Below are 26,919 nucleotides of genomic sequence, written 5' to 3'. Positions count from 1 at the left end.
AGATCACTAGCTGAGTCTTCGAAATCTCCAGTTACTCTTGACCCTTCTTCAAGATCACTGTCGTTTATAAGAATAGCTTCAAGCTCTTTATCAGTTAAAAATTTGCTCGCCATATTTGATCAGAAATACTAACGTAACTAGTATGTTGGGTCAGTGCCAACGCGACGTATTACCACAACGTGCACCCTATAGATTTGCATCAACTAAGCGACGTCGACTGATGCGGCTATTGAATGGAACGACACCGTGTTGCCAAATGTAAGGGATTTTTATAAGATTTATTGCGCTTGGGGCCAGCCTTGACCCCAGTACACCACTTAAGGGTTAAGAACTTTGTTGATGCTGTAGATAAAGCAACAGCAATTTTGGTGAAGGTAACGGCCAAATTTCAATTTCACAGCAAATAATATTAAATGCCTGTTACTACAAATTAACTTATCTTGTTTCTAATTATTATTAGGGCGAAATAAATGTTAAAAAATATTGTTTTCTAGTTGGATGCACATGTTTAGTCTTTTTCGCATATTTTCTTGGACGATGCTTAATATAAACGATAATCCTATTATCCATCTATTATAGTGTTGTAGGAGGATTCACATAAACACGATCTTTAACATATTCCTACAAAAAGATATCTAATGGCGTTAAATGACATGATCGAGGTAACCATCGAATGAATCGACTTCTACCGAACCATTTCTGTGGGCAATTATTATTTAAAAATTCTCAAACTCGATGGTAATGCGGAGGAGCCTCATCTCGCGAAAAGAATATGGTCCAATGACTTTAAATTGTTTTATTCCATACCACACATTAAGTGGCCAATGGTTTTGGTTTTGCACTTTCTATACCCAGAACTCAGAACCATCATGGCGAAAAGTAGCTTCATTGGAAAACATTTAAAAAAATGCATGCTTTATTCGTCATATTTTTGAGCCACCCTATATACTCTAAATTAGTTCTAAATTGTTTTATTACTTTTCTAACTTTCCTATTTACCATATTACCATAACTTTTGAAACCAATCAGATCATGAACTGACGTTGACTCACTGAAGATGAAGTAGGTTTAGGTTAAAATGGTTTGGGTAATTTTAAAAAGAACTATTTTCGGTGAAATTGATATTTTTAAATTTTAAAAATTTTAATTTGTAAAAAAAAAGGGGAAACTTTTATTATTCTATGGAAAAACATTTTTTAAGGCACATTTTCTAACATAGGGAATCAATAATTTTTTGTAGAGTTTCTGCAGGAATTTGCGACCACTCGGATTCAATTATACTAAAGATTTTCTATTGATTTTTTACATTGAAATTGAATTGACTGACTGAGGGAGGGCCGTTTAACCACAGTTTTGTTTTTCTATCCAAACCAATCATTTACTCACTTGTATGCTTGTTTCCGATTGAAATCGTAATCGCGCTGGTCTCTCTTCCTTTTAAAAACGGTAGGATTGTATTCTCTAATATTGTATTTATAGTATTGTATTGTATTTAAGTCGGCCCATTTCGCCCTGTACATGAATGATTGGCCTTGTCGCATGTTGACAAAAACATCCCCAGACCATTCTGTTGCTTCCTCCTTGTTTCGTAGTAGGAATTGATCACTTTGCGTTCAATTTCTACCATTTCATCCACAAGACCAAAGTGTTCGGAAAAACGAAATTTAAGTTTTGATTATAAGGACTAAGCGCTAACGGAAAATATGAATCAATAAAATAGTTTTTTCGAGAAGTAAATTGACAGTGTCGAAACGTCAACGTCAGAATAATGGCCTCGCCAGTTCATCTTAATTTTGATATTTCTAAATATTTTAAGGGGGCTGGAAAACACCTCTCAATGGCAAGTAATTTTAGTTCAATAATGAGTTTAAACCGAGTTGATTTTGTCATAGTTAGTTTGTTATAGTTTTCGAGCAACTTTGAATTGAACTTCGTTAGTATACATTAATAAGTATTTTCATAAAACAAAGCAGACTTTTTACAAGTAGTTGTTTAGTAGTAGTTGAAAACTACATATTGATACAAATTTTTATATTTACTATTTTATACTATATTTAAAGTTACTATTAACCGTATTCCATTTTTCTCTATTAGGGCCTTTCTATTCTTATTTGGAAAAAGCATTTTTCTTTTGATATTTTTAAATTCGTTTTTTAATTCCTGGAAGTAGTTTTTAGAAGTCTCCTAGACTTATACACATATTTTTGTAATCTTCTCTTTACAGCACGTTTAGAGACATTTGAAGACTTTGAAATTACCGACATTTTTCCGCATTAAAAATGAATCTACAATTTTTTATCTGCAGTCAGATATTAGTTTTCAAACAATTTGATATGTAATATCAGCCTGGTAAATAATAATTTCTCATTGTGTTGATTGAAACGAAAAGGGCTTTTTAAAACAATGCTGTAAAATGCTGATGTGAATCAAATGGTTTACTTTGATATATCTATGTTCTTTTGTTTCTGTCATCCAACATTTTTGAATTAATTTTTGAGATGTCATATTTATTGTTTTAAAAATACGATCATTACTTAACATTCTACAAATCGAAATTGCTCCGCCGATATATTTTGCACACATTAACAGAATGTTGGCGGGGAATCCCCGAAAGCAAAATGTAGTTTCTGCCAAGATTTTTTAAAAATATTCCACACACGTTTTGCTAAGTTTGTGGTTCTTTTGTGGTTAAGAAATTTAGACATAGTTTTACACCCCCATCTAAAAAATAATATTACGTTTATTTTGCAATAAAACTTGGTGATGAAGACAAATCTTGGGGCCACATATTGTTTGTAAGGTATGTGAAGAAGGTTTAAGACATTGGAATAATTTAACCAAGCGATTCCAAGCTTTTAGAATACCTATGATTCAGGGAGCGCTAACAAATTCTTGCATGTGCCATGTTCGTGGATATATTGCTAAAAATTTGAAAATAAATTGTTTAACCGAACCTCAAGTTTGCCACACGACCCAAATACCCCAATACCTGCCAATCCAGCCAATTGAGAAGATGATACTACCCGTTTTTTTTTTTATATAGGCACCTGTGTAATTTTTCATAAAGTGATATAAATATATTCTTCTACTTATAGTTTGCATTACAAACTGTTGTTGTCTAATTGTAAATATAATAAATTAAACATGTATGCAACACAACAGCTTTGTATACATATAGACATGTCTACTGAGTTCTTTGGAATTAAATATTCCAAGTTTCATCAGTTTATTTATTTAAAAAATTGTTTTTTCAAAAATATCAAGCTAATCATTTTGTCCAGGTGAGCAACGTCTGTGCGGCGCATCAATTTTTACAATAGTAGGGTCACCCTATTATCTAATAGCTATATGATTAAATATTATAAAAAAGTTATATCACTGGCCCCTCCAAATGCATGGAAATAAAAAAAACTAAAGGTCGTAGAAAAAGTATAGTATACAACACTCTTGGTTAGCTCTTAATATACTATACTATTTGCACCATTGCATGAATAAATTATTATTTATTGAGTTAACCCAGCAACAATAGGTCTAAAAGTGGCACTAACTATCTGGCGGACGATCTGTTCAAAGTCAAGGTGATATACTATGCGATATACTCCACTGGCTTCAAAGAAAATCTAGAAGATAATAATCTTGAGCCAGCGGCAGTTTAAAAAGTATATTTTTAATTGCAGGAAAAATTGAAGCTACTGATGCTGACTACGGACCCAATGCAAATATTTCATATTCTATTAAAACAGAAAACGCTTCTAGAATTCCTTTTACGATATCTACCTACACGGGATATCTAAGCGTTGACGGTATTCTCGATAGAGAAGTCAGAGATAAGTACTCGTTCGTGGTAATAGCGAAGGATAATCCTTCAGACGGCAAATCGCTTAGCAGTTCTGTAAATGTAGACGTGAACGTATTGGACGTCAACGATAATCCGCCAATATTCTACGGATATGACGAGCTTACCGTGAATGCCGAAGCCAATACCCATTCCAATCACAATTACCAGGAGAAGATTCCAGTTTACTACGCCACTGCAGCAGAAAATAGTCCCGTTGGTAAATAACTTTTCGGATTTCGTAATGTTTTCATGTGGACGTTATTTTTTTTTGTCCAGGTACACCAATTACTAGAGTTTTTGCCAACGACTCGGATTTCACAGGCAACGGCAATGGACTAATACTGTTTGACATACCATTCCGCAAGGGCAAGCCAAATTTGTTCGCTGTTGATTCCAAGGAAGGTATTGTTACGACCATTGGAAAGCTTGACTATGAGACTAAGAAGGTCCACAACGTCACCATCATTGCTTCGGATCTGGGCTCTCCTAGTATGAGCTCGACTGCGTTACTCATGAGTAAGTATTGAACACATTTGTAAGATTGCTACGTTGTGAACAGTGAACGGCTATAATATGCAAAAAATTCATTTAAAAATCAGGAGAAATGGTCACACACGTCCATAATTTTTTCTTGTGCATTTTTTTTCGGAGGTCACAGAATATACAGGGTTCGTCAAAAGTCTCCCTAGCCATATTGGCCATACAATCCACAGTTTCGTTATTTTTAATACCAGCAAGGCTAGGAACCTAGCAAAGAAACATTCGGAACTAGTGATACAGGACTTTTAATCTAATTTTAACTTCTATAACCATCCTACCTGTTTTTGCATTAAAGTTAGTTGACACTCTTTGAATCAGAGGTGATGACAGCTCTCTTTAATTTATGAGTCCATATTGATTGTAGTGAAAGATTAGATGCCATCGGTCAGACATATAAATGTAAAAATAGCTGTCAACCCCAAACGCTGATTTAATATTAAGATGTCGAATAAATACTTCTTTTTCTACCCTATCATATTTTCATTTAGAGACATCTTTAAAACATAAAAATGCTCAGAGGTCCACCTACTTTTCCTGAAATAGCGGCTCAATGAGATAATCCTTAGAAAAACCAGAATCCATAAAATGCACACATCTGGGATTCCAGATCAACCTGGAAGCAGGAAAAAACGTTATGTTAGTTATCAACTAATCAAACGTATAATATAATATTGTTGCATACACACATAGAGCTCACAAAGAGCAGTACATAAGGAACTATTCTTAACAATATAAGACTTAGGAAGAAGTTTGAGCGCCAGATATGGCATTCTACCCATGGTAGTAGATTTCATAAATCCAAGATCAATCCTTGGCCCCGTATTGAACTTTATTGAATTGAATTTATGAACAACTGGATGCAAACAGTTTCCCATGATGATGGACTCATATTCTAAATGAGACCTAAGAAAGGCCATATAGAAAAAATAATCCTTAGCAATTATCATTTCCTCCTGCGAAGGCCAGAACTTTTTAGAATTAAAGACTACCCCCAAACTGACAGAAACGAAAAGGTAAATAAAGTTTTCTCTTTAGAAAGAATTACAGCGGATGACTTGGAAGGACTAACAAAAAGGGCAAGGCCCCGCCGAAAAGAAGTGGAGGAGTTCCGACCCACAAGTTTCCTCTCCTCTTGCAGAATTCCAATATCCCACAGCCATAGCCCTATAAAAACAGTTAATGTTAAAATTATCATATGCAGTAATAATCCCTTTATTCGGCTTTTTCTGCTAACTCGAAGAGTCCTTGTTCAAAGTACCTTATTCTTGTTGACATTTATGAAGTTTTCATCGGTTGGACCATTCGTCCCACCAGTGTAGGCCATATTTATGATTCCCTTTTCCGACTTGGTATACCGATTTGAGTTAACTGCAAGATAAGATTTATGAACTCGTCATAAGTAGGATTAGTATTTTGAAGTATTGAAAAAGAAAGTATACTTGAAAACAAGCCCCAATCCGATTTAACTGCATCGCTCAGCTGGGAGAGCATAGGAAAATAAAATCAGAATTTAAATGAAACTCAGAGAATCTTAATTTTTTTTAGACATATCTAGAAAGACCAATTACAAGACCCGCAGTGAGTTAAATTGAGAAACAATGTGTACAAACAGAGCATGTAAAGGGTCGTTTGCTGCGAGATCATCCAAAAACTCATAAAAATGCAAGATTAAACATTTTATTAGAAGTTGAGGATAATCTTCATCGTGCATTTTCTGAAGTAGCTTCAAATAATTATGTTGACCAAGGAACAACTTCGCACGTGTTAAAAGAAGAGAAGTATCATCCATTCAAGATTACATTACTACAGGAAGTGAACGAAGATATTTCCTACCGCAGACTACAGTTTTGTAGTCTGCGGTAGGAAATATGGAAACGTGCAACTTAAATCCATTTTTTCCATGTAATATTACTCGTGGTCGAGTAGTGAGCATTCAGGTGGGGTTTTAAAATACTTATATTTGTACAATTTTTTGATATAATGAAATACTCACCCTCCACGAGCGCTGTAACCAGTTTTATTAACCAAAAAACCAAGTAATATATCTTTCAGTCAGGTTTCTCCGATGATATCAACATTTTCGGTATTCGCATGTTTAAAAAAATGATTAAAACTACAACAAAGTCAGCGCACAATACAATGACTAAAGTTCACAAAGCTGATATTACTTTCTGTCACAAAACTCCAAGATGAGTACGGATAAACTACAAATCAAAATGTTTCCAGACAAGATCTGCAAAAAAGAACCTTCTGTTGGTCAACGTTAATCTAGATCACTTAAGGAATGCACTACAACTTTTTTGTCCCCTTGATAATTCCAAATTTTCTTTCTAAAGATTATGGCCAGTCTTAGTCAGATCTTCATGGATGGGTCGAAGTTTACGTTTCAACTGTTTCTTAAAACCTCATTCTTCCAAGCTAATGCGTTAAAGATGTACATGGCTAAGACGAAAGTCAGCCTAAAATGCCAGCAATCTCCAGACATATAATCAGCTAGCAGATTAATATTTTCTTGCTTTTAACAACTTATTCTAGCGAGTCTAAAAGATTATCAAATTCACCATCGGTTTCTTTGTTATCATACATTTCAATTTCCAGAGTATATAATTTTTGACATATGTGGGATAGTTTTTTTGTACATTTATTTATTTAAGAAATATACCTAACGGACATGAAGCCCATGTAATGGGTAATATACAAACTAGTATAATTTTTACAGAAACATTGGATGGAAATTTAACCTACAATCTATTTTAACATGAAAGGAGAAAAACACTGAAATTTATTATTACAGTTAATGGGGAAAAATACGTTTTTACTTTATTATTAGATTGCGAGAAATCCAATTCAGGTCTAGCATTGTAATTTGGAGAACATTCAGAACATATGTGAAAATTTTAAAATATTTTTGTGGACAGAAAGATTGTGTTACTAATGGGTGTTTTTTTTTCGATGTGTAGAACTTTAAGCTGGCATTACTGTTCAAGATGGCGACCGATTTAACAGCTGTCGAGTGATTTATTCTCAGTTTGGTTTGGCAATTCATCATGAATAGACTCACACCTGAACAACGCTTGCAAATTGCGAAATTTTATTTCGAAAATAATGGTTCTGTGCGGAATACGTATCGCGCACTACGTCCATTTTATCGTCGACAAAATCGTCCATCAGAGCAGATAATTCGATTAACCATGGAACGTTTTCGCACCACGTTTACTATTATTTATAACTCGCATCCCCAAAGACGCCGTACGGTGCGTACAGAAGAAGGTATTGCTGCTGTAGAGCGTAGCATTGAAGAAGATTCGAATGAGTCCATCCACCATCGAGCACAGGAATTGGATCTGTGTTCATCCACTTTATGGAAGATTTGGCTGAATGATCTTGGTATACGTGCTTACAAAATCCAACTCGTGCAAGAATTGAAGCAAAACGATCATCAAGTAAGGCATAGATGCGCCGAATGGGCCCAAAACGAGATTGCCGTTGTTCTCGATTTTCATAAGCGAATTTTGTTTAGCGATGAAGCGCACTTCTGTTTGAATGGCTACGTCAACAAACAAAACTGCCGCATTTGGAGCGAAGCTAATCCTCAAGTGTATGTCGAAACACCGTTACATCCAAAAAAACTGACTGTTTGGTGCGCTTTATGGGCTGGTGGAATCATTGGTCCGTACTTGTTCAAAAACGATGATGGCCAGAACGTTACAGTCAATGGTGATCAGTATAGAGCTATGATTACTAACTTTTTCAGTCCTGAATTGAATGACCATGATGTCCAGGAGATGTGGTTTCAACAAGACGGCGCAACATGTCACACAGCTCGTGCCACAATCGATTTATTGAAAGGCGCGTTTGGTGACCGCCTAATTTCACGTTTTGGACCTGTGAATTGGCCTCCAAGATCTTGTGATTTAACACCACTAGACTACTTTCTGTGGGGCTATGTAAAGTCATTGGTCTATGCGGATAAGCCACAAACGCTTGACCATTTGGAAGACAACATTCGTCGTATTATTGCCAATATACGGCCACAAATGTTGGAAAAAGTCTTCGAAAATTGGACGTCCAGATTGGACTACATCCGCGCCAGTTGTGGCGGTCATATGCCAGAAATCATATTTAAAATGTAATGCCACAAGATTATCTTTCGGATCAATAAAATTCGTGTCAATCGAATAATCCTTCATTGTTTTATTGCAACTTAAACTTCTATACATCGAAAAAAAAACACCCCTTACATCTAGAGTTAATACGGGGAACAAAAAAAATATTCTATATAATATGTTATCGCAATCAAACAAGTTATTTATATTTTTTCAAAGAAACTTCTACAGGCTACTGTAATACTTTTTACAAAACTTCTGGATTCCTCCTGCGTCGGTTTTTGCTGAGTCGAAATTGCTGACGTTTCGCCAGTCATCCTGTTGGCTTCTTCAGTCAGTTTCAGTCAAGCTCTGAAGAAGCCAAGAGAATAATTGGCAAAACGTCAGCAATTTCGACTTAGCAAAAACCGACGCACGAGGAATTCAGAAGTTTTGTAAAAAGTAAGTTATTTATAATTGTAAATAAGGGCATTAAATAATGGTAAACATGGCTATCACACATAACCAAATCTATTTAATAATATTGTACGCTCCTTGTCTGCATCCAACTTATACCACGCATATTTCAAAAACTTAAACTGATTTTTTTAGGCTATTAATTTGGCAATTTCACCCAGGAGATCAAACCACTGAAGCATACTCTAATTTAATTTGATGTATGAGTTACATAATATTTTTATTACTTCTGCATGGCTGAAATCTGAAATGCAACGTACAAAATGTACAAAATATAAGGATTTTTGAGGCATCAGTCATTACCTTATTAACATGAGGAACAAAGGATAATTTCGAGTAGAAGTTTACTACCAAATCACAAGTGTTACAACGGGAGAGAGTTTTATCAAAAAGTTGATAGTCATGCAGTTGACATTAAAAAAATAAAGGAAGGAAAACCGAGCGAGTAACTTAATATAAAAAAGAATAATCAATCTGTTTCAGACTTTACTTAGTGGGTAGTAAAAGAGACAATGTCGCTGTTTGGTAAACGTAATACTCCCGATTCTAAAACAAACGTAGACGGATTTCGGGAGTTTAAGATTTCAGGAAGAAGTTTAAGTATTACCCGATATACGTCATTCGTAAGCCCGCGATATGTCCTCCGTTTATCTTTGCTAGTTCAAAGCGTTTGTTGACTTATGTTTAATATTTATTGAGCTAGATAATATTGAGTAGCAGCAACATCTCTTCACCGCTTTGTTTTACACTCGTTTATGATTTGTCTGCAATAATTATAAATATTCCACAAACCGCTTTATACGACACTTCCTAGTTATAATAAGCAAGTTGGATATCCAGTTTGGTTATGAATTATATATACAGCGTTCCGTTCGTCTGCATATTATTGGTGTTTTCGATTTATTGGAAAACACCGCTGCCCTATTATAAAAAAAATATCAGGCGGCTATAAAGACCACATTGACGGCCATACAAAATATAGAAAATGTACAATACAGACTTACTAGAAGTATGGCAAGAATAACTATAGGGAATAGAAAGCGGGCACATAAATAGAAAAAAGGAAGCAAGAAAATTTTTCAAGGAGGTGAATAAAATAAGAAAATGGTATAGACCTCAAACTGAATAGGTTATGCAAATTGACCAGGGAAAACGTATAGTCAACTATAAGTAAGTAGTAGATACCTGGACTTAGTACTACGCCAAATTGCTTAATATACAGACAAATCATACAACAAATAAGCTCACCTACTATGGAACCGAGGTCTTAGTGGAAACACCGGTAATAATTGAAATTGGCAACTCTTAACCTGATGAACAACAAAGCACCGGGAAGCGAAACCATACCAGCGGAATGCCTTAAGAAAGGGGGTAGGGCACTCCCAATGACTATTCACAAGCTGATAGAAAGTTCTCTCCCTGGAGGAGTTGAGCTCCTACGTCGAGGATTAAGTAGTTTGCGTGGAGGAATCGAGAAGAGCAGTCAAAGTTGGACAAGAAACCTTAGTCGCCACTGCTCTTTAACACCGCCTAGCCTACAAAAGTTTAGTGCCAAAAGCCAATATACAAACACTGCACTGCTATTTAGAAACCAGGAACCTCCTGTCATGCTCATGAACTCAACTATCAATGTTAAAGGGGAGTCATCAAGCTGGAAAGTTCTACTAAGCAGGTCGGCTTAAGGAGTCAGACTGACCAATATAATGTTGAAAGAGTACAGGAATGTAAATATTTATCATGTCAGACAATGACATGACTAAGGCAATAAATAAAATAAAGAGTGCCAAATACATAGCGCCAGTTGCTGCGTTTTTGCTCCTCAAAGTGTAATGAAATTGGACGCTGATGAAACAAAAGAAAATCGACTAAGGATTATCTAGGGAGTAAAGAGGTTGTCAGAATAACAAAATCACAAAGACTAAGATGGGCTGGCATGCTAAACGACAACAAAGCAACGTCTAATTCGACTAGTGTGGGGAGAGGTGGTAGATAGGAAAAGACCGCTGGGAAGGCCGAGATTGGTTAAAATTATGTTGAATTGCAGCAGATGTGAAGTCAGCTAAGACCCACGACCCACCCAACCCTGAATTGTAGAGCTACAGAGAGAGACAGGGAGAGAGAGGGGTGGGGGGATTTCTAGGTCTAACTGTTTTCGACAAATCTCTTTTTTAATACAAACGGCGTTGCGGAATGTTAGAACTAATATAAAAAACTTATATCACTAAAAATGGGTACCATGTGGAACACTGACTTTAAGTTTTGGAATTCAATGTATTCAATTTGTAATGTAAATGTAACAGTTACAAACAATTTTTTATATAATAGTTTTTAACACTTTAAGACACCATACGCTATATATCTCATTTATCTAGCAGCTTTATAGGATCCCCTATACTCAATATACATAAGTTCTTAGGTATACTGGATTATCTAAAATATTATTTCGATCGATAGTGATTTTGAATAATTTTTGACTCGTGCTAATCGCCTGTATGTCAATGTTTTATTTATAGTTGCCTCATCGGTGCCTTATCAGAATAGGCGACATATGGGATAAAATAAATAAAAAAACACCCAGAAAGAGAGCCGTTGATTATTTGAAATAAGCTGTAGAAAAAATGTGATATAATTAAAAAATCATTAAAATCAACATTATTATTTTTTTTGCAGTCAGCGTCATTGACATTCCAGAGGACAATCAACCTATTGAAAACGCTGTTTTCAATCATCGGTATTACGAAGTTGAAGTTGAGGAGAATGTACCCGTGCCGCTGAAACTATTGACCTTGAACGTCAGCGATGCTTATAAATCGCACAAGTTGCGATTCACAATTGAAGCGGAAAAGAACAGCGACATCAAACGAATGTTCCACATAGATCCCAGGAACGGTACGCTGTTTATTATGGAAAGTCCGGACAGGGAGAAAAGATCGAAATATGAATTTGTAATTCGTCTGGATCAATTTAAAGTGGGTCGTGACATGGCGGTTATGATCTATCCGGTGACCAACGACAAGCTGGGCCATTTGGGTAAGATTGTGTTTCAGTCGTTTCTACAGGAAGCAGTCATGCTGCTAATAGTTACATTGATAGTAATGCTAGAAGTCACTCTTTTCTCCATTTTCCATCGTTAATATGATTGCATCTATAATCGAATCCAGTCTTGTCATGCGAATCTAAAAATGAATAATTATATGAATGAAATCAGAAAATTCTCCCAGTATGTTGTAAAAATATCAATGTACCTAAAAAAAGGAACCATAATTTTATGATCTTGCATAGTGCTGTGATAGTTACATAATATTATATTATATTATATATTTTATTATTTTTTAAAAGGAGATAAAAAGTCGCAAAAAAAAAGATTCTGATTAGTTCGGTGGTTTAATTAAAAACAATCTTAATGCTATATTATTAGTTACAATATACTGGTTTTCACACAAGAACTACGATGTTGCTATTATTTTTGAAAGGACATATGCAACGGAATTTGCATTAGATGCCACAGGGTAAATTCACAGAAAAAGTAAATAATATAAAATCCCTACTACTAAAAATTAATTTATCTTACTTTTAGGTAAAATTTATGGCGCAAAATCTTCAAAATATGCCCTTTCGCTTGGATACACATGTTTAGTCTTTTTGGTATATTTTCTTAACTGATTCTCACACAAAAAAATCTACCGATCCATTTCTGTTTGACAGTAATGCGAAGTGCTATCTTGCTGAATCTCTTAGAATCTAGTCCCCATTAAGTAGTTCGCGAAAAAAAATAATTCAGAATAACTTTAACTGCGAAATTAATTGCTGGGAAAAGTAGCTTTATTCAAACATTATTTTAGACAGAATATTTGGATCGACCTGTATTGCTTCGTTTATAGCTTTGCAGAAGTTTATCTTTTGTTGAAAATCACGGTCTAGAAGATCTTGCTGTAGTTCCATACGGAAGGGATGCTGCTTGTGTTTTCTAGTAGTACGATTAACGGTTGATTGGGATGGATCACATGGGCTAGCTCTCTGGCAGCCACTAACCTGGAGATTATCTTAAACTCGAAGTAAATTTCCAATTTTTTTGCTCATGGTAGCATCCTATTGTCTAGTTGTGAAGTCTTACTGTCAACAAAGTATTTTTTTCCATCTCATCCAGTTTATGAATCATTTGAATTTGTTCAACTTTAGTACAATCCATACTTAATTTTTTTTATTTACCGACACTACAATAAATTTTATGAAATTATTTACCAAGTTGCCAGGTAAAATTTTGACAATGTCAATTTGTCATGACCAATATTACGGCAATAGTCTTAGACAGAAAGAAGGGTTAGGTATATGATATACTTAATGAAGGTTGTAGGTTTTTACTTCCCTTGTGAAATTGTTATTGTTTTTGGACGATATAGTTGGAAGTCACTACTGCTATATCGGTCACTATCTGCTTTGTTGACTTTGGTTTGCCCATTTTTGTTGATTAGCCTCAGTAACATTACCTAGTTGCTAAGAACAATATTTTTTATATCTACTTAAATAAATTGGTGGCAATAACAACACTATATACTATATATATGATTTACATTTAATAAATCCGCAGTCCAAAATATAAATATACCCTATTACATTAGTAGTTTTCTTTTTATTTCTTTACAGTCCAAATTCTTCATCATTCATTAATTGACAACTTGCACTCTTACATATCGTCTAGACTAAAAATTCCTTTACTTCCAGGATTAAACGAAGTCAAGGTAGTGGTAAAAGTGACAGATGTCAACGACAATGCACCGAAATTTACGTCCTACGGTAGACCGATTGTGGCGGCCATACCAGCAACTGCTACTTACGGATACGACGTACTTAAGCTCCAGGTACGTGCATGATTTTAATCGTTTTGTTCCTATATTGCTGATTAAATTTATTTTGAAACTCGTAGAAGACATGATGTTTGCGCAGGGTTGAACGAACTTAATTAAAAGAAATGGGTCAAAACCGACCCGAATTGTAGAGTAACCGTTCGTTTAATTAATGACCAAAGGCGTCGGGCAATAAAAACACACATTAATGATGCGTGTTTCCATTTCTTTATAGCGAAAATCGCATTATTAAAAGTGAAATGCGAACCGTTAGGTTTAGTTGACAGGCTGATTACTCTTGACGTGAATTTTAAAATGAATCTAAATAAAAATCAAAATAGTGTCTTAATAACTCCTGAAAACTGTATGAGGATGCATTCTTTGTTATTTATTAAACAATTTGTTCAAAGTTACAAAATGAATTAGGCAAAATTACCAAATAAGGATAAGGCTGATGAAAAAAAATTATGAATTCATCAACATTTTGTTTGAATAATTTCTTCTTTCACCCACTAAAACCTTGCTTTTATTTCGAAATCGTTAATATCTGACTATTATAACATGCTGTTGCATTCTAAAATAGTTAATGGTTGATAGGTTGTTCCGGTGATTTCCAGAGTGAATTTGGCTGCATAAAACTAATGCGAAAGAACTTCGAAACCTGGGGCCAAATGTTTATTTCCCTGAATTGAAGTATGTACATAATAAAGAATTAATTGGAGAAACAAATCCTAATTACTGTGTAAATGGCATTAAAGATTATTAAATTAAATTAAATTAAATTATATATTAATTTTATATTAATTATATAGTAACGCATTTTTTATCAGGTTTGTTTAGTTTTTTCCAGTAAATGCAGCTTTCTTCTCTTATTACAAGCACTCTGATATTTGGCTCAATTCCAAATACGTGGCCTGATATTCATAAATGATTCGAAAAAGATGTTTTTTAAACTGTAACTTCAGAAATGTTAAATATACTAAATCGAGCTCTCTGATTTCTTGCGATATCTTTCTATCAAAATCTCCTTAAAATCCAAAACTTTCTGCGCATTTGATTTCATACACACCCGAGGATATTGTTTACACAGGATATAACAATGTCTTGTTACTATTTTGATCTTTATCTTTTTTATGTAACAATAATAATAATATTTATTTCGCTACAAAATAATACCGAAAGTATCACAAAATTTTCCTAGCCTTATGGTTTCAAAAAAGGAATTCAAAAAAATTACAAAAAGTTCATGTTCACCCCTAGACACTGAAATACCCTGTCCTTGACAAGCAATAAATGAAGTTTTCTACAGATAAATAGATAAATAAATAATTAAATAGATAAATAGAAGGATAGTATTGAAAGAAAACCAAAAACCAATAAAGAAAGTAACATAAAAAGGTAATAAATAACAAAGAGACATTTAAATAGGTTTAAGCTTAAGTATTTTAATATCTCGCAAACTCCATTGTACGGTTTATAGATGTTATAAGAGGATTAGTTGGCCGATGGATGTATATATAGCCACGTCCAGAGTATGCACGTACGAAGGCTAATTTTATTTTAAGTGCACTGGGGACATATTACATTATGAAACAGAGAAACTGAATGTAATTTACACCTGCTCTCCATTGTTCATCACTTTAAGTTTATATGAAACTGCATCCCTGCACGTAAAACTTAAATGTATTGCAAACACGACTTTTGGAACCTTTGTATATACAGTATCACTAAAATTAAAGTGACTGAAAACCAACGACTTTGACAACATATCGGGTGTTTCAAAGTCGACTCTCACCTTTGACATTTCGGTAACGGTAAATCTTAAATTAGGGCAGGGTTGCGCATGGGTGAGTTCAATAATGTACCGTTATGAAAATGAAGTTACGTTTGTTACTTCCGGACATATGGCGGAAAATCTGAAACTTCCGGTTTTCGTTTTCATTTTTTTATGTTTTATTTTTTCTTATGCGTCTATTATGCAACAAGTGCGGTAAACGGCATTTGACTCATGAGTTTATATGACACGAATGGAATACATTGACTGACATGTCCGAATTGACAAACGTCAAAATTCAAAGCGTGGGAAATATCTCTGAAAACATCCGATTGCTCCCAACACCCGTGCGATAAAATCTCGGAAATGTCCGAAGCGGCTCGGATCCGTGTGCAATAAAACTGGCGTGGTACAGTGACGCTTCCCGCAGGCTAGATCGTTGTGTAATTAGCTATTTTACAGACGGGAGTAGAAAAATATTTTTATACCATAGTAACCTATGAATTTTGAAATCTGTCGTTGACATTTTAATATCTAGTACATTACTGGGTCGTTCAAAATGGACTTCACCAATGATGAAAAACGAGATATGGTAGAACTTTATTATAAAAATGATAGAAATGGTGTCACGACATACGAAATGTATTTGAACATGTATATTGAAAGGCGACAACCTGATCGAAATTTGTTTAAATTATTGGATAGAAATCTCGCCTAGTTTGGCTTGTTTGAAAAACTAAGAGAAAAATATGGAGACAGAATGGAGGAGGAATCTAAAGAAAATTTAGTAAATGAGGTAAGATTAACATGAAATTATTTTATTCCTTTCAATTTAATTTCGCAAATAAATATGAACCCTGGAAAATCCACACGCCAAGTTTACTCCGATATAGGTGCTTTTTCTCATACGTGTGCTTACTCACGCCGAAAAAAAGTGGTTTCAAATGCATACAGTGTATTATGTTTTTGCAGATGCTTGGTAATCTGATTATTTTTTCACTGACTTTTGATAATATTGGTATATACTAATAGATCTCTAATTACTTTCAACATCTTCCACTTTTCCGGAAACACTCTACCTAATAGACAGGCATTGACAATATTAGTACGAAAAAGGAGAACTCTAGGGCAGCTCAAAAGGACCACAATAATATTTAATTCATCTTCTCCAAATGCAAAAGCATCTCTTTTGCTTTTTTGTTACTTTATTTTTTATACTTATTTAGTCATTCGCAGTAGAGTTCATTTTTACCATTTATTCAACATAAAATTGGATTTGTTAACCAGTCCTGTTTTTTGTTTTCATCTTAGTCTGTTTTACAGCAATTGCATTTTTTTATATACATTTCGTTAAAGTTTGTATAAAATATCTCTCGTGCAACATCATTCTTAAGGGCGCTAAGGTTTAAGAATGTATTTATTTTGGTATGGGTTTTGCCTTATGTCTCATGCACTTTTTTAAAAAATGTAAAATGATCTTCACATGTGTTTTATTGAGGTCGTGTAACGGCCTTAACCAAAGAAGTAAAATGGAAAAAATGAAATATATTTTTATATTCCTCATTTCATATTTGAGAGTAAATCCGTATTGATATCTCCGTTAATAATGTGATTTTGATTTTTTTAGTTATGTTTTTGCTAAACTCGTTTTTTTTATGCTGGAGAGTTATTTTATGGTTAAACTGGGAATTGTCTATCAAGATCAATAATTTTTATCGAGCACATGTATGAAAAACTGTAGTTGTGTTTTATTGCATTTTTGACAAATACTATTACGCACCTATTTACTTGCAATTTATTGTAGATAATTTATCTACAATCTAATAAAAAAATCAAATGTGTTCGGCGACACACGCTTCTCCATCCAAGCAATGCTTATCGAAACAATCTGCCCAGGTGAGACATGCCCTCCCACCAATGCAATGCTATCGGAATAACCATCTTCGAAGACACTCATTTTCCTTCATGTAAACCTAACCAGCCAACAACACAGTACACAATACTGGGAAATCCAAAGGCCTCTAGCTTTGGCGACACACGCCGGTGTAATAACGTAGTGCTTATCGGGATAACACATACCTTTCCACTCTGGTCCCACCGCTTAACTTCACGTAAATCAAAGCAGGCAAGAACACATCTCCAGTAACTTACTGCGTAAGCAAAACTACGAAAGCCTTTGAGATGTAGTGTTGCTACGTTGCTACGTATGCTACGGATTTCATGGACTGAGAAACGTACAAATGAATCTATAATCAAGGTCAAAGATAGACTGTCCACAGTATACCACCGGCGAATCTTAAAATACTTTGGACACATCACAAGACGAGATGGCGATAACCTGGAGAAACTGATAGTATAGGGAAAGGTGGGAGGAAAACGACCAAGGCGGGTCACTGGTTAGATGGATAGACCAAGTAAAGAACATCACGGATACGCCGCTGCAAGACTGGATAGACAAACATGGAAAATTAAAGTTGCTGGATGTACACGATTTCGTGAGATCACGATTTCTCAGTCATGAGAATACGACTAGCGAGAAGAAGAAGAAGCCAAACTAGGCAAACCTTCACCACATAGACCCTATTAAGTCCATTAATAAAAATGTTGCAATGCTCCAGATAACTAATAAAAAAAAATAAGCCAAAAATTATTTTTACTTAGTTTTGCCAGGACAGAGTGAATTTCGTCTATCAAAATTTTACCTACTTTACCTACTCGCCAACATAGGCTCATTCTGTTGCTAATTTTCAAGTTTCGATTCGGCTTTACCTTGCTCATCAGGCACACAAATAAGCAAATTCAAAAAACGTACTATTGCAGTTAGAGCTGCGTCTAATGAATTGACAACTGCCATTTTGTACTGTGGTAATTATAAATGGACTTCGACATTTACGACCTAATTTGAAAATCATTGTTTCACTTGTTTTACCGAATACAAAATCGTCTACTGAAAAGGGCTTTAGAATATCTTTTTCTGACTGTTCTTTTATTTTCACAATTTTATCGAGAGAGGGGCGGTGTGTGTATTTTTATAAAGAATAATATTTTGATAAATTTAATGTCGAGCGTGACTCGAAATTTTGTGGCATGGATTTAGGTGATTATATTATTATTTGTACCTACAGGTCTAGCTGTTGCTCAGATAGGACTCCGTATTTGGACAGCCTGGAAGCTCTTCTTAACACCTGTTATAACAAAATTAGGACAAATAATTTAATCATTTTGGGAGACTTTAATTTTCATTTCAATCTGCCATCGTCTGATCTTTCAAAACTCTTGAACTTAATAGACTCTTTTGGTATTAAACAAACCATCTCTAAACCAACAAGAAAACAATATTGTATTGACAATATTTTAACAGATTTACAGTTCATTATATTGAATAGGCAGTTAGAGGAAAAAGGATAAAATATTTTGGTAAGAAAAATAACATCATCTGGCTTGCATAAATTGAGAAAGGCTGTGTTAGATCACGACTGGAGTCCGTTTATGGGTGGTAGCTATGACGTCGATCGTCTGGGGGAAAATTAGACAAATTTGTATACTAATAGTATTCGAAGTGTCTTCCCGCTTGTGCCAAAGAAGAAACTTGATTCAGATCCCTTGGTGGATTAGTAGTAAAAATTCTGAATGTCCCCGGTACAAAGAGTTCGCTAAATTGCTATATAAACATTACAAAAACCAAATAAATAGAGTAAAAAAAATTGCGTACGATTCTATAGAAAATAGAAATAAAATAGAAAATAAAGCCAAGGTAGCGTGGAAAGTAATAAATCCAGAGCGCAACAAAAAGATCACATGTGATAAGGAATCTATTCTCTCTGCGGATCAACTTAATACTTTCTTTGCAAACGTTGCGGAGGAGGTGATTAGAAAATTGCCATCTGTTGGAGGGACCTCTTTTCTACCGGTAGTCTCTCCAATTTTCTTTGGCTCTTTTTATATGGCCCCTGTAAGCGAGACAGATGTGTATAATGCATTTTTTTCTTTAAACAATTCACCATCAACTGATATTTTTCATATAAATTATAAAATATTAGCAAATTCTATTGACCTGATGATTACTGCATTTACCTCATTGATTAATAAAAGCTTCCAAACAATTAGCATTGTTCCTTTATTCGGAAAGGTTATGGAGAGAATTCTAAAAGACAGATTGATTTATTATTTTGAAAAACATGAATTGTTGAGTCAAGATCAGTTTGGTTACAGGGCTGGACATTCGACAACAGAGGCATTATTAAAGGTCTTGGAGAGTGTCGTCGAAGGCTTTGACGCGGGCTTGCACAGTATCATAACACTGTGCGACTTGTCCAAGGCTCTCATGACATTCTATTGACAAAATTAGGATACTGTGGCATAAGGGGTGTGCCTTTAAAACTTCTCGAAAATTATCTTAAAAATACGCCCCAGCTGGTTTATTTTAATAATGAACTTTCAAATGCTAGGGAACTAAAATTTGGAGTACCGCAAGGTTCCATTTTGGGTCCGCTGTTTGTTGTTGTTTACGTGCATGATTTAAGTCATCAAATAATTTCTGTAAAATGTTCCCGTTTCGCGGATGACACGACATTTGTTACATCTAGTACCAGCATTGAAACTCTATCTATTACTTCAAAAAACGTTTTAGATTTAGCTGAAAAATGGTTTAGTGCCAATAATCTTCTTTTAAACAAAGATAAAACTCAAATCTTAAAAATTTGAGGTTACCAGAGGGAAACAGTGAAAAGCTTTTGGGTCTCAGTTTGGATGACAAATTATCGTGGTCACAACATACCGATGAACTCTGTAGAACTATATCTAGTTTAATATTTATGATACGAAGACTTCAATCCTACACAAACTTTAACACCCTTAAAATTTGTTATTTTGTACTCCTTCATTCAAAAATTTCTTATGCAACTCCCTTATGGGGACACAGTATGGCAGCACAGACCATTTTTAGATTGCAAAAGAGAGCAGTTAGAGTTATGTGTGGTGTGCATTATCGTGCCCACTGCAGGCCCCTCTTTCTGATATACAGAATTATGCCCTTGGCGTGCAGGTTTATTTATTTTACTGTAATAGAAATTCATCATAAAAAATCAAATTTGCCATCCACCAGTAAAAACCACTCTTATAATTTAAGATTTGATTTGATCACTATCCCGCTACATAAGTTAAGGAAATCTATTTCTAATTCCTTGAATTACGCTCTGTATAATAAACTGCTGCTCTCCAACAAAAAATTTAAAACATCAATGAAACAATACCTGCTTGGTCATTGTTTACCTTGATAGCAATTTTTATTTTCGACAAAAAAGGAACTAAACGTACTTTATGAAATGTATATTACCTCCATTAGTGTTTTTATCTTTGCCTCTTGGTTCTTTTTTTTTCTTTTTTTGTATTTAAAATGTATTGCTATTTATAGTTGCTGTTATATTGTAACGTAGTGTTAATATTTAATTGTTTTACTTTTTATACTTAAACTGTATTTTTAATATTGTACAATATTATTACTCTTACCTGCTATAATGTACTTTGTACAAAGATAGTTAACAATAAATCTAAATAGAAAATACGTTGCCGAATATGTTCCCAAAACATTTGTTTTTTTAACAAATGTCTGCAAAATAAGGTTTTTCCCAAATACATAAAATTGAAAACCAACAACAGAAATCCCGCTGCGAAGAAAGCCCAGATCCAAGGCCAGACAAAATGGATCAAGGAAGAACGAAGACACGAGTATAGAAAACGGCATTCAAATAGCATTTATGTAAAGGTTATACATTCTGAATTGTCTCATAGACTTAATCCCATAGAATTTGACACATTTGATTATAAAGTTCTAACAGACATTTCATCTATCATTCATAAAAAGTTTATTAGACAAAAACTAAAGTTAGACAAATTAATTTCTATACAAAAATATCTGAAAGCAAGCCAGTTATTACAAAGTATACCGAACATCAATTTTACAATAGGTTCATAAACTTAACAGACACAACATTTTCTAAAAATGAAGTTGAGTTTCTGGAAAAAGGTTTCAACTTTAACTTACAACACTCGCACATTAATAGAGAATTACACTGTTTAGGAATCGATTGTGAATTAGCAATTAAGGACATTAACGATTCTAATTTAAACAAACATGTATTAGCGAATATAATAAACTCTCAATTAATAGATAATAACAAACACAAAGAAATTTCTCAAATGTCTAATCTAAACCATCAAAAACAAAGCTTCTGAAAGTAACATAATATTTACACGTGCAGATAAAGGGAAGACAGTCATAGCTATCGATCTCCCAGAATATATTTCAAAAACCAACAATTTTCTTAAACCAGAACTTTTCCTTTGTATCAAACACAATCCAACTGAGTTATACCAAAGACAAATCAAGGATGTAATTACTAGCTCCGCACTATTTAGTGACAATGACAAATATTTTTTAACAATTATGAATCCACAACCGCCTAAATTATATTCTTTAGTTAAATTACATAAACAAGATATGCCCATTAGACCAGTGGTATCTTATGTAACAGCTCCAGCAGTTAAACTTTCTACAAAATTAGTAAATATTTTAAAGTTACACACAGATTTTAAACCAAAATATGCAATAAATAATTCTTTTTAATTAATATAACGCAGCTCTATTGTCTTTTGATGTTCAAAACTTATTTCCCAGTATTCCACCTATGGATGTGATAGATTTAGTAGATTTTACGCTAACTCGGAAACAGGTTAACCCATTGGTGAAACATATTTATTAGATTGCTTAATAGTATCTTTAGACCAAAATTATTTTCAATTTAATGGACAGATTTATATCTCTAAAGAAGGTTTGATTATGGGAAACCCACTAAGTCCTTTGTCAGCCGAGATTTTTATAGATAATTTGGAAAATATCATACTAGAATATGCTTTAAGTAAAAGTTTTTTATGGTGGTATAGATATGTGGACGATGTCTTTGCTTGCTTTGTTGGAACGGACAGACAATTGAATTCTTTTTTAAATTACATTAACTCAATACATAATCGTATTAAATTCACTATCGAGATTAAACAGAATAACTCTATTAATTTTTTAGACTTAACTATTACGAAAGTGCAAAACAAATTAGATTTGTCAATATATCATAAACCTTCACATACGGACACAGTCATACATAACAGCTCAAATCACCCTTATACAATCAAAATGGCTGCATTTAACTCTTTTATACACATACTTCTTAATACGCCACTCTCAACAGAAAATTACAACAAAGAACTTAATATCATAAAACAAATAGCACTGAACAACGGCTACAATCCGTCCATTATAGATAAAATTATAAATAAAAAACAAATACAGACAACATTAAACTCTATTTATCAAAATGTGGTTTAAAAATAGCTTTCAGAACTAACAACACAATAGGAAAATATTTAAAAAACAATAAATCGAAATGTCCAAAATCCCAAAAATCAGGTGTCAACAGGTTAAAATGTGGATCTTGTCCGAAAATTTATATTGGACAAACAGGTAGATCCTTCAAAAAACGCGTTAACGAACATATAAGAGCGTTTAAAAATAATAGTCTAGATTCTAATTATGCTACACACTTAAACACAGAAAAACACATTTTTGACGACAATTTTGATATATTACACACAGCCACAAAAAGTGTAAAATTAAATTTATTGGAAGCCATGGAGATCAACAAAATGAGACATTCAAATGTATTGCTTAACGATCAATTAGATTTAAATACATCTCCTTTACTGAACTTAAATTCTCGCAACAACATTAATTAAGGTTTTATGGTCATTTTTCGGTATATATAGTAACAGGTAGTTTGTAGATATTACATTTGATAAAGACACGGTGTTGTCGAAACAATTGTCACGTCATAATATATAATTTAGTGAAAATCTGAACTTTTAGTTCTTATTTATTTTTTGAATAGAAATTCTGCTGAATTCAGCACATTCATCTTATGTGTTCAGCTTTTAAGTGATGATGATGTCATGTGATAATTCTTTGGGCCGTTAGCTCCTAGTAGTGCCACGAGCAATAAAATTTAAGATCTACACAAAATAGTCGCAACTCACTGTTAGAATAACACTTCCACGACTGATGACAGAAAAAGCACCAAACAAAATTGTTAGATTTTTTTAAACAATTAACAGCTATTTCGGGAGTTAAGAAACATACAACAAAACAAATTTGGTAAATACATCGATGATTACAGAGACGTATTCTTTGCCTGTTCATTTACCGGAAATGGCCCAATTGTATGTAGATATTTTTGTTGTCTAAATGAAACAATTAACAAAAGACAGATTCACTTGCACCAAACACAACTAATAACGTTATCCACAAAGTTTTCTCCAATACGTTATGTCATTAATGAAATAAAATAGAGATTATTTCTTTCCATTTTACCGAAGGAAATATTGCTTGGAATTATATGTTTTTGTGCTGCATTGGGATCGAGTTCATTGCCATTTATGTTGATAATAACTTTTAAAAGGACCTCCTCGGGTCGTTGAGCTACATATTGCCTGTCAGTCTTTCTGTAATTTGATATTTTGAATAACTTTAAGTGGTTTAGAATTTATGTGGCGCCAGACTTTTTCTTTAATAGAATCGTTGGCATAAAAATGATAAATAACCAGGTCTTATTATATTTGCCATAATTGAATCGTTTACGAAAATTCTCAATTTCCACTGCCGCCATCAATCGATGCAGCTGTCCTTTTTAAGCAATTTTCAAGCTATCCGTGTTTACAGTAGTGTTAGATTTAAATAAATCGAGATTGTTTTAAAGACGACTTTTCCGATCTTGGCGTCAATGTCGAGCGGTGCATGCCAGAGCAGGGCATCAAACTGATGCCCGTCGCCACCCTCTGCGGCGTCCCGGCTCACGCGCGCGAATAGACCCGAAGATTTCCCGACGCATCCGAAATCGATAGATCGCGCCAATATTTAAATATTCGAACGTAATCTAACACGGCCAAACTGACAACATTCCGCTCTCGGAATGCATGACTCATTTGAAGTGTCACAGACATGAACACACAGAAAAAAAACAAAGTTTTATTTCTTTACAGCAACGTTAAAATATATAGATGTGTACATCGGTAAAAATTCGTAAACCTTTCATTCTGCAGATTTATCATCAGCCGTCCCAGAGTTCCCTGTAATGAACAAAAAACGAGAATTCATCAATCAAATGAATTTCACAAACAATTGGGACTAGATTTACGTAATAACTCACAAGCTGACAGACACGATGGAAATTCTGTAGTAAGCACGCATTTACAAATACAGAGTTGACTTGAGTAGCACGATGGAAATACTGCAATAAGCACGTATTTGCGATGGGCTCTCAAACAACAAAATCAAAACACAGAGTTGACTTGAGCAGCGCGATGGAAATACTGCAATAAGCACGTATTTGCGATGGGCTCTCAAACAACAAAATCAAAACACAGAGTTGACTTGAGCAGCGCGATGGAAATACTGCAATAAGCACGTATTTGCGATGGGCTCTCAAACAACAAAATCAAAACACAGAGTTGACTTGAGCAGCGCGATGGAAATACTGCAATAAGCACGTATTTGCGATGGGCTCTCAAACAACAAAATCAAAACACAGAGTTGACTTGAGCAGCGCGATGGAAATACTGCAATAAGCACGTATTTGCGATGGGCTCTCAAACAACAAAATCAAAACACAGAGTTGACTTGAGCAGCGCGATGGAAATACTGCAATAAGCACGTATTTGCGATGGGCTCTCAAACAACAAAATCAAAACACAAAATACTCCAAAGACTATTTAAATTAGTTTTATATACACAACTCAAATCAATCTAACACGGCACAACAAGTCAAATTATGTACTTACAATTGTCTAGTTGTAATAATCTTTGGAAATCGTCAGGCGTCCAATCAGTAGGCCAATGCCGCAACTGATCCTTAGAACATTTAAAAGTTTTCGGAGTACCTAATTTCTTAATCAAATACCGATTATTGGTAAGTGATCTCTTGATTATGTAAGGACCAACAAATTCACAAGAAAACTTTTCAGGTCTTTGACCTCGGCTTAACAAAACAGTATCACCTACTTTATACAGCTGATTGTCTCTTCGCTTCTTATTTAGATAATTCAACTGCCTTTCTGAATTTTGCCGTAGTTTCTTTATAACTGCGGAATAATCCACTGGAGATTTAGTTTCATCAGGGATTGGCAAATCGGTTAAGACTGTACGAATTTGAGGCGTTTGACCCTCTCGACCAAATACTAACTTAAAAGGTGAGCAACCAGTCGTCTTTTGTTTCGTAGTATTGATTACTAACTGGATCTTCCATACTTTGTTCGGCCAATCTGTTACTTTATTGGATTCAACTCTTAACAAATTGGTAATAGTTCGCATATAGCGTTCTATTTGTCCGTTGGAGCGATGAACACCGGGGGTTGTCACGTGTAATTCGATGCCAAAATATTCGGTAAATGATTTAAATATTTTTGCTATGAAATTAGTTCCAGCGTCGTGAATTAGTTTGGAGGGCGTGCCAAATATGCTGAGGAATTTAGCAAAATTTTGTGTTGTTTCTTCTGTAGTAACGGTGGATTGAGGATATAGGAGACAGAATTTGGAGAAGGCGTCAATTATAACAAGGATATATTTATAGTTTTTTGGATTACCTGGTAAGGGGCCCAGACAGTCGACATGAACTGTATGGGATGGTTCATCGGGCTTTGGGATAGAAGTAAGGAAGCCTTGTTTAGGACCCGTCTGATTTTTTCGTACTGCACATATCAAACAGTGTTCAACATACTTTTTAACATACCTGGTCATATGGGGAAACCAAAAGTAAAGTCTGATTGAGGCAAGAGTTTTTTCCCAACCTATGTGACTTTGATCATCGTGAAATATTTTCAAAAGACTATAACGGTTATTAGATGGTACAAAAAGTAAAGACTGAGACGATTTGTTATTTTTATTGGTTGTAATACGAAATAAGGTCTCTTTTTCTAATTTATATTTTCGTTTGACATCATCTTTAGCATCGTTCAAAGATTGAATGATTTGTTTACATTCCTCATCTTGACTTTGTGATACGGTAAGCCAATTTTTATGAAAATTGGGTTGTGAATCGATATGAGCTACAGTTTCAATTGGGTTCCTGCTAAGGAAGTCAACATGAGATATTTCAGAGCCCTTACGATAAACAATTTCGAAGTCGAAATCCTGCATATAAGCCCACCAGCGGGCGGTCCGCGGCTTAAGTTCTTTTTTGCTTGCAGATAATTTTAAGGAATTGCAATCAGTTACTAAAGTGAATCTTAATCCAAGCAAATATACACGAAAATTTTTTA

General features: G+C 34.3%; 1 protein-coding gene across 3 annotated transcripts in view; it reads left to right on the top strand.

The window, feature by feature from the left end:
* LOC132701001 (cadherin-89D) overlaps positions 1–26,919 on the top strand; it is a 267,876-nt gene that overhangs the window by 217,228 nt on the left and 23,729 nt on the right. For all 3 annotated transcript variants that reach the window (XM_060668612.1, XM_060668611.1, XM_060668610.1), the window contains exons 17-20: positions 3,678–4,055; positions 4,115–4,354; positions 11,611–11,970; positions 13,663–13,799. In XM_060668612.1, coding sequence (XP_060524595.1) covers positions 3,678–4,055; positions 4,115–4,354; positions 11,611–11,970; positions 13,663–13,799 — 1,115 coding nt within the window. The remainder of the gene's footprint in view (positions 1–3,677; positions 4,056–4,114; positions 4,355–11,610; positions 11,971–13,662; positions 13,800–26,919) is intronic.

Source organism: Cylas formicarius, unplaced genomic scaffold, assembly GCF_029955315.1.
Source record: "Cylas formicarius isolate icCylForm1 unplaced genomic scaffold, icCylForm1.1 PGA_scaffold_4__25_contigs__length_36172078, whole genome shotgun sequence".
Classification (NCBI taxonomy): Eukaryota; Metazoa; Arthropoda; class Insecta; order Coleoptera; family Brentidae; genus Cylas; species Cylas formicarius.
This window is presented reverse-complemented; position numbering and strand designations above follow the sequence as displayed.